This window comes from Mustelus asterias, chromosome 22 (assembly GCF_964213995.1).
Source record: "Mustelus asterias chromosome 22, sMusAst1.hap1.1, whole genome shotgun sequence".
NCBI lineage: Eukaryota > Metazoa > Chordata > Chondrichthyes > Carcharhiniformes > Triakidae > Mustelus > Mustelus asterias.
Window position 1 is genome coordinate 9,182,834 of NC_135822.1, and position 13,824 is coordinate 9,196,657.

The following is a 13,824-nucleotide window of genomic DNA, read 5'->3' on the forward strand; positions in this document are numbered from 1 at the left end:
GTCTGCACGTTCTCCCCATGTCTGCGTGGGTTTCCTCCGGGTGCTCTGGTTTCCTCCCACAGTCCGAAAGACGTGTTGGTTAGAATCATAGAACCGTAGAATCCCTACAGCGCAGGAGGAGGCCATTTGGCCCATCGAGTCTGCACAATCCCACCCAGGCCCTATTCCCGTAACCCCACATATTTACGCTGCTAATCCCCCTGACACTAAGGGGCAATTTAGCATGGCCAATCCACCTGACCCGGACATCTTTGGACTGTGGGAGGAAACCGGAGCACCCGGAGGAAACCCACGCAGTCACGGGGAGAACGTGCTGGTTAGATGCATTGGCCATGCTAAATTCTCCCTCAGTGTACCCGAACAGGTGCCGGAGTGTGGCGACTAGGGGATTTTCACAGTACCTTCATTGCAGTGTTAATGTAAGCCTACTTGTGACACTAATAAATAAATAAATGTTTTTTAAAAGTGCACCCAGTGGGAGCCAGTGGCTCGAGTCGGAGCTGTGAATTCTGTGTAATATCCTCAGTTAAAGATTGAAAGCTAAATAACTTCATAACTTCCAAATTGAGTTGACGTAAATAGTCCTGAATGCCAGTGCGCTACAGTAGGTGTAGCGTTAGAACCCAGGTCAAGGGTCGCAAGGCATGAACTTCAACATCAGGAATGGAATTTCCCATCATTCTCTGGGTGCTAATGGCTGTAGAGTGATCGGCGAGGCAGGTTCTATCCACCCCCATGTGTTTTCAGATTACATTGGGCTTGTATCAGCGAGACCATTCCATTTGTGAGAATCTATTGTTTGTCTGTGCAGCCTTCCACCTTGCAGATGAAGTGTCTGGGTTGGAGGTAACCCCCAGGATGATATCTCCCTCCCATCCGTCATCACCACCAGCCGCAGCCAAAGGTAAAAGAAATGTGACCTTTTGGAATTACCCGTGATGCCGTAAAGTATTTTCCTGTATTTCCTTTTTGTCTTGCTTGCAGATGAGATGAGCGAGAGTCGCCAAACGCACGTGACGCTGCACGATATCGACCCTCAGGCCTTAGAGCAGCTGGTACAGTACGCCTACACTGCCGAGATCGTAGTGGGAGAAGGAAACGTGCAGGTAGACGGCTCTCGGTCAAATTTCTTCCGTCAATTGCGGTGTGGATCGGCGTGACTCTCATTGTGGGCGGGGGGATTCTCCCATCTTGTTGCCCCCCACCCCCTCCCCACCTCCGCTAGAACGGAGAATTTGGCGCTCAGCCAAAGCTCCGTTCACTGCAGCGGGACCGGAGAATCCCAGCCGCGGGCAAGGTCGGAGAATCCCAGCCATGGGCGAGGTCGGTGGATCCCAGCCGCAGGTGAGGTCGGAGAATCCCGGGCGCGGGCGAGGTCGGAGAATCCCGGGCGCGGTCAGAGAATCCCGGGCGCGGGCGAGGTCGTCAAATCCCAGCCCCGGGTGGGAGTCGGAGAATTCCAGTATATATATTTTTAAAATCTCTAGAATGTTGATTTTGAGGGGAGGGGGAAGGGGGAAGGGGGGGTGGTGGTGGTCACCAAAGATCCTTAGACAGCACCTTCCAAACCCACAACCACTTCCATCTAGAAGGACAAGGGGAAGCAGATACATGGGAACACCACCACCTGCAAGTTCCCCTCCAAGCCACTCACCATCCTGACTTGGAAATATATCGGCCGTTCCTTCGCAGTCGCTGGGTCAAAATCCTGGAATTCCCTCCCTAACTGCATTGTGGGTCAACCCACAGCACGTGGACTGCAGCGATTCAAGAAGGCAGCTCACCACCACCTTCTCAAGGGGCAACTAGGGATGGGAAATAAATCAGCCTATTCCCTTCAGTAACGTTTTTGACCGTGCTTTCAGGTTGCACTTACTCATCAAGAACCTGCTCATTGATCCTCGGTTTGCATTTCAGAAGGACCAGTTGGCTCCTGACCATCTTATTGCCTTGGTCCAAACCATCTAGGACACAGCAACCTGCTTGATTGACACCCCATCTATAACCTTATACATCCCCTCCGTCCCAGTGGCTGCAAGGTGCACCATCTACAAGGTGTATTGCAGCAACCCACCAAGACTTTTTGACAGCACATTCCATAACCGTGATCTCTAACACATAGAAACATAGCAACTAGCAGCAACAGTAGGCCATTAGGCCCTTCGAGTCTACTCCGTCATTCATTTTGATCATGGCTGATCATCAAATTCAATATACTGATCCCACCTCCCTCCTCATATCCCTTGATCCCTTTAGCCCAAGAGCTTTATCTAATTTCTTCTTGAAGTCAGATAATGTTTTGCCCTTAACTACTTTCTGTGGTAGTGAATTCCACACATTCACCACCTTTTGGGTGAAGAAATTTCTCCTCACCTCAGTTCTATAACACAAAGGTAGCAGACACATGGAAACACTACTACTTTCAGGTTCCCTGCCATGCCATTATGATTTGGAACCCTCTCTGCGGTCACACTTTACTCTGTCCCTTAAGTAGATGCACTATTCTCCCGGAATCAGTCCAAAGTCTTTGGTCTGAAAGGCTCGTTTGTCTTCATTTCCTTTTCCAACAGGATAGCTTCTAATCCCAAACTGGCTGACAGGGTTAGAGTTAAAGTGGAGATTCCTCCCTCTAGCCAAAGCTAGGCAAATCTTCCAGTCTTGTTTAAGTCCTCAAAAACTCAATCTCCTCCATCCAAGCACAAGCTCTCACCCACAATCTTGCATGGAACCATAGAGACTTGCTGCCTCATTTTGCAGCACGCTTTCTCTCTGTCTGTGATTCGGGCAGACTAACCTGGCCTGTGAGGTCAGGGACATTTTAAGAAAACACCCTGTAAACCAATCCTACCATGGCTTCCTCTGGCCCTTTGCTCCTTTCAATGCCCATCTCCATAGCACCACGATTCACATAGGCCTTGTGTCCAAGTAGGAATGTTAATTAGCTATCTTTTGAACTTCATTCTATCTTGAAAATTAATAGACAGTTTTAAGTATAACTGTTCACGGAAGCTGACTTCACTAACACCATCCTGGAGACTGACAGTCTATTCAGTGTCAGCACAGCTGCTTTGGTCATTGCTTATGGACATTGAGCACCTTGCACTTCCTTCCCAATGAAATACCCTGCCCCCTTGGCCCCCACCACACTCCGCCCCTTTAATCTTTGACACCTGACCTTTGCAGTCTTGCTGTCAGCAGAATGTCGAGCAGGTCACCTGACCTCGTTCCTGCCTCCATTTTACCCCCAGTTAAAGCGGCAGCCCCCAAATCCCCATGATCTCATCGAAGCTGGCGCTAGTTTGAAAATTGGGAATGATGTTCTTTTCCCCGCAGACGCTGCTTCCCGCAGCAAGCCTGCTCCAACTGAATGGGGTCCGAGATGCCTGCTGCAAGTTTCTTCTGAGCCAGCTCGACCCATCCAATTGTCTGGGAATCCGAGGATTTGCTGACACACATTCCTGCAGCGACCTGCTCAAATCCGCACACAAGTACGTGCTCCAGCACTTTGTGGAGGTTTCCAAGACTGAGGAATTCATGCTGCTGCCACTTAAACAGGTATTGATTTAACAAAGGGGTTTGGAGGGGGAGGGGGTGGGGGGGGGGGATGTGTGGTCGTGGGGGACGCGAGTGGGGCAAGCCAAGTGTCCAGTGAAATAGTCGAGATTGGAGCTGTAAGGACTTAAATGATGGTGGAGATGCCGACATTGGACTGGGGTGGGGCACAGTAAGAAGTCTCACAACACCAGGTTAAAGTCCAACAGGTTTATTTGGAATCGCGAGCTTTCGGAGCACCGCTCACTCACCTGATGAAGGAGCGGTGCTCCGAAAGCTCGTGATTCCAAATAAACCTGTTGGACTTTAACCTGGTGTTGTGAGACTTCTTATTCAGGATCTAAATGACAGAGGGGCTGAAGTGGGATCGAGACAAAGCCCCATCAGACTAAGATGATCCCTGGTCTCTCCTAATTTTGATTTGATTTATTATTGTCGTATGTATTGGAATACAGTGCGAAATATTGTTTCTTGCACACGAGAATCTTAGAATCTTAGAAACCCTACAGCACAGAAAGAGGCCATTCGGCCCATCGAGTCTGCACCGACCACAATCCCACCCAGTCCCTACCCCCATATCCCTACATATTTACCCACTAATCCCTCTAACCTACGCATCTCAGGACTCTAAGGGGCAATTTTTAGCACGGCCAATCAACCTAACCCGCACATCTTTGGACTGTGGGAGGAAACCGGAGCACCCGGGAGGAAACCCACGCAGACACGAGGAGAATGTGCAAACTCCACACAGGCAGTGACCCAAGTCGGGAATCGAACCCAGGTCCCTGGAGCTGTGAAGCAGCAGTGCTAACCACTGTGCTACCATGCCGCCCTACAAAGCATACTGTTCCTATAAGAGAAAATGCTGGAAAATCTCAGCAAGTCTGGCAGCATCTGTAAAGCATACAGTTCATAGAGTACATTGGGGAGTAGGAAAGGAGAGGGAGCAGAATATAGTGTTACAATCATAGCTAGGGTGTAGAGAAAGTCCAGTCAAAAGTTTGACAGCAGCAGGGAAGAAGCTGTTTTTGAGTCGGTTGGTACGTGACCTCAGACTTTTGTATCTTTATCCCAATGGAAGAAGGTGGGAGAGAGAATGTCCGGGGTGCGTGGGGACCTTAATTATGCCGGCTGCTTTGCCGAGGCAGTGGGAGGTGTAGACAGAGTCAATAGATGGGAGGCTGGTTTGCGTGATGGATTGGGTTTCTTTTACGACTCTTTGTAGTTTCTTGCGGTCTTGGGCAGAGCAGGAGCCATACCAAGCTGTGATACAGCCAGAAAGAATGCTTTCTATGGTGCATCTGTAAAAGTTGGTGAGAGTCGTAGCGGACATGCCAAATTTCCTTAGCTGTAGCACATTGCACTCCAGATATGAGTGAGGGCTGTACGGTTAGCTGCAACCTGTGAGAATCAGTGCGCTGGGTGAGGTGGAGGAGCAAACATCCCACTCTTGACAGTCGCACAGTAAGACTCTTGGGAATATACTTGTGTGTATGTGTATCCACTGAAGGAAAGCGTCCTTCAGGATATCCCAGAGTGCTTTAGGAAGCATGGCAGCCATTTTGTGTATCGCAAGCTTCTCCAACCGTCAGCGTGAAGGCGACCAGATAACCTCTTTCTGTGATGTCAGTTGAGGGATAAAACATTGGCCAGAACACTGGGGATAACTCCCCTGTTCTTCCTTGAAATAGCACCGTGGACTCTTTTGCAACCAGGTGCCAGATGGGGCTTTGATTCAATGTCTCATCCGAAAGTTGGCACCTTTTGACAGTGCGGCACTCCTTCAGTACTGCACTACAATGGGCGGCATGGTGGCACAGTGGTTAACACTGTTGCCTCAGGGACCCGAGTTCGATTCCCGGCCTCGGGTCACTGTCTGTGCGGATTTTGCACATTCTCCCCGTGTCTGCGTGGGTTTCCTCCGGGTGCTCCGGTTTCCTCCCACAGTCCAAGGATTGGCCGTGCTAAATTACCCCTTTAGTATCAGGAGGCCTAGCTAGGGTAAATAATGCATGGGATTATGGCGATAGGGCCTGGGTGGGATTGTGGTCGGTGCAGACTCGATGGGCCAAATGGCCTCCTTCTGCCCTCTATGATTCTATGATTCAGCCTAGATTGTTGCCTACAATTGCAACCATAATGCACTGACTCCGAGGTGAGTGCACTACCCACTGAACCATGGCTTCCTCCGTGAGGCCTTTTCAGTGTAAACAAAGCTCCCATCAAAGGCGAGAGGCGAATGACAGTGAGCTGCAGAAAGTCCCGGAGAGTAACCACTCTGTAAGCGAGGGAATCACCAAGTTCAGGAGGAGGAAACGAGGGAAGGAAGTTTGGAGAAAACGAGAGTACGCAAGTAAACGAATAACCATCCTAGACTTGTTTTCCAGGTGCTAGATCTTATCTCCAGTGACAACCTGAATGTTCCTTCAGAAGAAGAGGTGTACAGAGCCGTCCTGAGCTGGGTCAAACATGACGTGGATGGTCGACGGCAACACGTCCCCAGAGTAAGAAACCAAACTAAATGTGTCGATGGGATGATACTGTGCCTTTAAGTAATGTACTTGTCATGTTCCTCGTGCAGGATCTGTTTTAGTATTTTTGTTTGTACTATTGATGCCCTTCTGTCCATAACCGGCATCCTGTATTGTTACTGCAGCAGCATAATTGCTTCTAATTGCTAGAATGTTTGTTCTAATCTGGACTATTGTGTTCTGCTGTTCTTAGGGGTTTTGCAGAGTAGGGTTTGATCAGAATGATTGATAGGGAAGAAATCATATGACTGGGTGGCGCTAGGCTTACATGGAGAATTCAAGGTTTGGTAGCTGGGTTCGAGTTGTTAGAGAGCAGTGTCTCTTTTTTCTCCTCTCTGGAGACTAGATTTACTTCTCTGAAGTTTTGCTGTTTTGGGGATATATCCTTCTCTGGAAACTGCTGTCCGGATCTCTGTCCAGATGTGTTAAAAGGCTGGAAATCTAGCACCACGAAAGCATATTTGGTTTCTAACTAATTCTAAAGAAGGTTGTATGTCCGTGGGGATACTGATAAATTGGAACAATAGCGATAGCTAGCTGTTAAGAATTATACTTTGTCAAGTTTAAGTATTTTAATTGGTAAAAATTATGCTAATACTTTTTGTTATATTCTAACTGTGTTCTTAAACAAATTTTGTATTGATAAAAGCTTCCTAGTGGGTCACTAGAATCACACCTAGAGTCAAACACCTTTTGCTCACCCTAATGTTAAAATCAAATGTAAAACTTGGGGTCCAAGCTAACTTCATAAAATACCTTGGAGTTTCTGATCTGGCCCCGAACAGAGATTAGATGGATTGGCCAAGGTAAATGTGCAGGGTTACAGTGATAGGGGAGGGGGGTGGATAATAGCCTGGGTAAAATGCTCTTCTGGAGAGTCAGTGAAGACTCCATGGGCCGAATGGCCTCCTCCTGCACTGTCGAAATTCTAAATGATTATCCTCATCAGGAAATCCTCCTTGCATTTTCCACCGGTGTCTTTTATTAGCCATTCAGAAAGGCTGCAAGCTGTGGCAGTTGGACCTTTAACTGCTTATAGAATCATACAGCACCGCAGGAGGCCATTTGACCCATCATGCCTAATGTGATGCCCCTATTCAGAAAGGGAGAACGGCCAAAAGTAGGAAGTTATAGGCCGGTTAGCTTGACCTCTATGGGGGTAAGTTGCTGGAATCAATCATGAAGGAGGAAATGATTGAATATTTGGAAAGACTAAGCTCAACCCACTATTGTCAGCACGGTTTTATGAAAGGAAAGTCATGATTGACAAACTTGCTTGAGTTTTTTGAGGACATAACCAGCAAGATGGATAGTGGAGAACCTGTGGATGTGGTGTATCTAGACTTCCAGAAGGCGTTTGACAAGGTGCCATATAAAAGGCTGATCTAGAAGGTGGTTTGCAGGGGATTGGGGGTAGAGCACGAGATTGGATTAAGGATTGGCTGACTGACAGAAAGCAGAGGGTCGGGATAAATGGGTCCTTCTCTGGCTGGCAAAATGTAACTAGCCGCTGAAAATCCCCTAGCCGCCACACTCTGATGCTTGTTCGGGTACACTGAGGGAGAATTTAGCATGGCCAATTCACCTAACCAGCATGTCTTTTAAACTGTGGGAGGTAACCGGAGCACCCGGAGGAAACCCGCGCAGACATGGGGAGAACATGCAAGACTCCGCACAGACAGTGACCCAGGCCGGGAATCGAACCTGGGTCCCTGGCGCTGTGAGGCAGCAGCGCTAACCACTGTGCCACATCTGCACCTTTTTTAAAAACATTTACCTGGCCACTCGACATGCAGCGAATTAGGGATCAGATTGTTTGATTGGTTGGTAAGGCTCCATGTCAGGAGGTAAAACACATCGGTCTGTAATTGGTGGCTAAATTCGATGGCCGGTTATTCTGGAAATGTGCACCCGGTTTGATTTGGAACTTACTGGAACTTTTGACTTCTGTTCACCTGCAGCTGATGAAGTGCGTCCGTCTGCCTCTCTTAACCCGGGATTTCCTGATGAGTAACGTCGACACAGAACTTCTGGTCAGACATCACTCGGAGTGCAAAGACCTCCTCATCGAAGCGCTGAAGTATCACCTCATGCCTGAACAGCGCGGGGTCCTCAGCAATACTCGAACCAGACCCCGCCGCTGTGAAGGGGCTAGCCCTGTGCTCTTTGCAGTGGGTAAGTGAAAACACTAACGGCGACAACTCTCTCTGAACCGCTTTCCTCCTTTAATATGCTCCTCAAATCCGACCTCTATTACCCAAGCTTCTGGTCAGCTGTCCGACTATCTCCTTATGTAGCGTGGTGTCGAATATCATACGATAATGATACTGTGAAGCAACTGGGGACCATTTACTATGTTAGCATGGGAGCTGGTTTAGCTCAGTTGGCTGGACGGCTGGTTAATGATGCAGAGTGATGCCAACAGCGTGGGTTCAATTCCTATACCGGCTGAGGTTATTCATGAAGTTCCTGCCTTCTCAACCTTACCCGTCGCCTGAGATGTTTTTGATTTGATTTATTATTGTCACATAGAATCATAGAAACCCTACAGTGCAGAAGGAGGCCATTCGGCCCACTGAGTCTGCACCGACCACAATCCCACCCAGGCCCTATCCCCTTATCCCTACGTATTTACCTGCTAATCCCTCTAACTTACGCATCTCAGGACTCTAAGGAGCATTTTTTAGCATGGCCAATCAACCTAACCCGCACATCTTTGGACTGCGGGAGGAAACCGGAGCACCCGGAGGAAACCCACGCAGACACGAGGAGAATGTGCAAACTCCACACAGACAGTGACCCAAGCCGGGAATCGAACCCAGGTCACTGGAGCTGTGAAGCAGCAGTGCTAACCACTGTGCTACTGTGCCGCCCAGTATATGTATTAGTATACGGTGAAAAGTATTGTTTCTTGCGCGCTATACAGACAAAGTATACCGTACTTAAAGAAGGAAAGGAGAGAGTGCAGAATGTTAAAAGCACAGAAGGAGAGTAAAAGATAGAATTAGAGGGTATGCTGGGAACAGCTTGCAAGAAGTCGCCGCTCTCCGGTACCGGTGTGGTGACCCTCAGGTTAAATCACCACCAGTCAACCTATGGTCATCTGGGATTGTGGCAGATTTACCTTTATTATGGAATCACAGAATCCCTACAGTGCAGAAGCAGGCTGTTCGGCCCATCGAATCTGCACCAACTCTTTGATAGAGTATCCCACTCTCCACATAACCCCACGTATTTATCCCAAGAATCCCCCTAACCTATATACCTTGAGACTAAAGGGTAATTTAGCACGGCCAATCAACCTAACCCGCACGTCTTCGGACTGTGGGAGGAAACCGGAATACCTGGAGGAAACCCATGCAGACACAGGGAGAACGTGCAAACTCCACACACACAGTCACCCAAGGCCGGAATCGATCCCGTGTTCCTGGCACTGGAAGGCAGCAGTGCTAACCACTGTGCCACCGTGCCACTCACTTTCATGGCCTCAGACTTTTGTATCTTTACCCCGACGGGAGAAGGTGGAAGAGAGAATGTCCGGGTGCGTGGGGTCCTTAATTATGCTGGCTGCTTTTCCGAGGCAGTGGGAAGTGTAGACAGAGTCAATGGATGGGAGACTGGTTTGCATGATGGATTGGGCTACATTCACAACCCTTTGTAGTTTCTTGTGGTCTTGGGCAGAGCAGGAGCCATACCAAGCTGTGATACATCCGGAAAGAATGCTTTCTATGGTGCATCTGTAAAAGTTGGTGAGAGTCGTAGCTGACATGCCAAATTTCCTTAGTTTTCTGAGAAAGTAGAGCCATTGGTGGACTTTCTTAACTAGTGTTGGCATAGGGGGACCAGGACAGGTTGTTGGTGATCTGGACATCAAAAAACCTGAAGCTCGCGACCATTTCTACTTTGTCCCCGTTGATGTAGACAGGGTCATGCCCTCCACTCCGCTTCCTGAAGTCGATGACTATCTCCTTCATTTTATTGACATTGAGGGAGAGATTATTGTCGACACTCCAGTTCACCAGATTCTCTACCTCATTCCTGTACTCTGTCTCGTCATTGTTTGAGGTCCGACCCACTACGGTGGTGTCATCAGCAAACTTGAAAATCGAATTGGAGGGGAATTTGGCCACACAGTCATAGGTGTATAAGGAGTATAGTAGGGGGCTGAGAACACAGCCTTGTGGGGCACCGGTGTTGAGGATGATCGTGGAGGAGGTGTTGTTGCCTATCCTTACTGATTGTGGTCTGTGAGTTAGGAAGTTCAGGATCCAGAATTTTAGACTTTATTCACGAGGGGATCTTGTGCCACGGAATTCTAGACTAACTGTGGGGTTTGGGGATGGAGGCGGGCCTTGAGAGGGTTTTCAAGGGTGAAGGATTGGAGTTGGGATCCCATCGGCACAGAGGGAATGTAACAATAGTATTTCTAATTTCTCAAAAGAAGGTCAAGTTTGTTCATAGAAAACCCTGCAGTGCAGAAGGAGGCCATTCGGCCCATCGGATCTGCACCCAATCTCTGACAGAACACCTTACCCAGGCTCTACCCCTGTAATCCCATGTATTTACCCTGCTATTATCCTTTTGGACACTAAGGGCCAGTCCACCTAACTTGCACATCTTTGGGCTGTGGGAGGAAACTGGAGCACCTGGAGGAAACCCACACAGACACGGGGAGAATGTGCAAACCCCGCACAGTGACCCAAGCCAGGAATCGAACCCAGGTCCCTGGCGCTGTGAGGCAGCAGTGTTAATCACTGTGCCACCGTGCCGCCCCAATGGCCTTTCCATTAATAGTCCAATCTCCTCTCGCCATCGTGCTCATGGTTATTCACGTGACTGTTTTGTGTTAGCTGATAAGAAGTTTCCCTCGGGGGAGAATCTTGAACGAGGTCGCACAGTTTCCGAAGACGGTATTGCTCATTTGAGACAGAGATAAGGTCTTCTGCCTCACAGCGTCAGGGACCCGGGTTCAATCCCGGCTTGGGTCACTGTCTGTGTGGAGTTTGCACGTTCTCCCCGTGTCTGCGTGGGTTTCCTCTGGATGCTTTGGTTTCCTCCCACAGTCCAAAGATGAGCGGGTTAGGTGGATTGGCCATGCTAAATTGTCCCTCGTGTCAGGGGGATTAGCAGGGTAAATATGTGCGGTTACGGGGATAGGGCCTGGGTGGGATTGTTGTCGTTGCAGGCTCGATGGGCTGGATGGCCTCCTTCTGCACTGTAGGGATTCTATGATGAGTAGAAATTTCTCCTGTGAGTTGTGAATTCTCTATCCCAGCGAGCTGGAGAGTCCAAGTCACTGAACACAATTCAAGGCTGAGATAGACAGAACTTTGAATTATGGGCACGTCAAGTGTTTAGGGGAACAGGTGCGCAGGTCAAGTTGAGGGCAAGTTCAGATCAGTTAAGATCTTATTGACTGGTGGAGTAGGCCAAAGGGGCATATGGTCTCCTTTTTGGGCAGCACGGCGGCACAGTGGTTAGCCCTGCTGCCTCACAGCGCCAGGGACCCGGGTTCGATTCCCGCCTTGGGTCACTGTCTGTGTGGAGTTATCATATTCTCCCCGTGTCTGCGTAGGTTTCCTCCCACAGTCCGAAAGACGCATTGGCCATGCTAAATTCTCCCTCATTGTACCGGAACAGGTGCCGGAGTGTGGCGACTAGAGGATTTTCACAGTAACTTCATTGCAGTGTTAATGTAAGCCTACTTGTGACAGTAATAAATAAACTTCAAGGGATTCTATGAAAATGCTGGAAAATCTCAGCAGGTTTGGCCGTGTCAGACCAGCTGAGATTTTCCAGCATTTTCTGTTTTTGTTTCAGATTCCAGCATCTGCAGTAATTTGCTTCTATCTTACCCTTTCAAACATAGCCCTGCCTCACATTGTATGTGACGTGGTGTAATAGTTCTCGTGATACATGGTAAGTAGGAGCAGGATAGGATATAACATCTACAAGATGCACTGCAGCTATTTACCAAAGATCCTTAGACAGCACCTTCCAAACCCACAACCACTTCCATCTAGAAGGACCAGGACACCAGATAAATGGGAACACCACCACCTGTAAGTCCCCCTCCAAGCCACTCGCCACCCTGACTTGGAAATATATCGGCCGTTCCTTCGCAGTCGCTGGGTCAAAATCCTGGAATTCCCTCCCTAACAGCATTGTGGGTCAACCCATAACATGTAGACTGCAGCGATTCAAGATGGCAGCTCACCACCACCTTCTCAAGGGGCAACTAGGGATGGGCAATAAATGCTGGCCCAGCCAGCGACGCCCATGTACCATGAATGAATGAACCTAAAGTTGATTTATTTATTAGTCACAAGTAAGGCTTTCATTAACACTGCAATGAAGTTACTGTGAAATTCCCCTAGCCGCCACAGTCCACAGCATCCAGGTCCATGGCGCTGTGAGGCAGCAGTGCTAACCACTGTGCCACCATGCCGCCCCTACAGTGTAGTAGCAGGCCATTTGGTCCATCGAGTCCGCACCGACCGCAATCACACCCAGGCCCTATTCCCGTAACCCCTCAAATTTTCCCTGCTAATCCCCTGACACTAAGGGGCAATTTTAGCATGGCCAAACAACCTGACCCGCACATGTTTGGACTGTGGGAGGAAACCGGAGCACCCGGAGCAAACCCACGAGACATGGAGAAAGAATGTGCAAACTCCACACAGTGACCCCGAATCGAACCCGGGTCCCTGGCGCTGTGAGGCAGCCATGCTAACCACCGTGCCGCCCCTGTTTATGGCTGAGAGGGGGCCTGCCACTTTAAGACCGAAGTTTCTGAATAGGGATATTCTGATGTCAATTAAAGGTTAATTGCTTGCGGTCGGGGAGATTTGCACGTTGGTGAGTGCTGATGAATTCCTGACTGTGGGTCAGATGTTAGCAGCATGACGTAACCACTTTATTGTTTTTTTCATAATTCTCCACTTTTGACACATTACAGAGTGGCATCTAAAGTATGATGGATGCTCCCCAGATGTAAAACTTTGTACATATGTTGGTTACTCTGCACAGTTTGGAAGCGTTGGCAGCTGCAGAACCTTCAGGGGATGAACGCTGTAATCCATCCTTGGCTGGTCGAAGCTGCTATAGCTCACTGTGAGGATATCTGTAGCTCACATGAGTCAGCAACACAGAGAGAGAGAAAAACAGAGAGATTAATTAGCTGTCAGTGAGCAGAATTGAGAGAACACGCAGAAATAGTACCCCGACAAAGGTGAAACCTTTCGTTGCCAGAACCTTGCCTTCAAAAAAACAAGAACTGCTGATTAAATCATTTCAGGCATTTACATTTATTTTACGGTACGGTTATTGCCGTGGTCTTTATTATTAACCTGCGCTTGTTTCAAATGATGTGGCGATGCCGGCGTTGGACTGGGGTAAACACAGTAAGAAGTCTCACAACACCAGGTTAAAGTCCAACAGGTTTATTTGGTAGCAAAAGCCACAAAAAAGTGGCTTTTGCTACCAAATAAACCTGTTGGACTTTAACCTGGTGTTGTGAGACTTCTTACCTTGTTTCAAATGCACAAGAACTGCTGCTTATCCTCTGAACTTGCTGGTAAAACTCTGCAACAAACGACATACAGCTTTTTCCGTGCTGATTTCATAATATCGACAGCGCGGAATATTAATAAATGCATTACAATGTTGACTTTAGGCACGGTAGCACAGTGGTTAGCACTGCTGCCTCACAGCGCCGGGGTCCCGGGTTCGCTTCCCAGCT

At 48.7% G+C, this 13,824-nt stretch overlaps 1 protein-coding gene across 1 annotated transcript in view; it reads left to right on the top strand.

The window, feature by feature from the left end:
• klhl17 (kelch-like family member 17) overlaps positions 1–13,824 on the top strand; it is a 101,685-nt gene that overhangs the window by 51,169 nt on the left and 36,692 nt on the right. The window contains exons 6-9 of the mRNA XM_078238737.1: positions 985–1,106; positions 3,334–3,555; positions 5,940–6,056; positions 8,045–8,258. Coding sequence (XP_078094863.1) covers positions 985–1,106; positions 3,334–3,555; positions 5,940–6,056; positions 8,045–8,258 — 675 coding nt within the window. The remainder of the gene's footprint in view (positions 1–984; positions 1,107–3,333; positions 3,556–5,939; positions 6,057–8,044; positions 8,259–13,824) is intronic.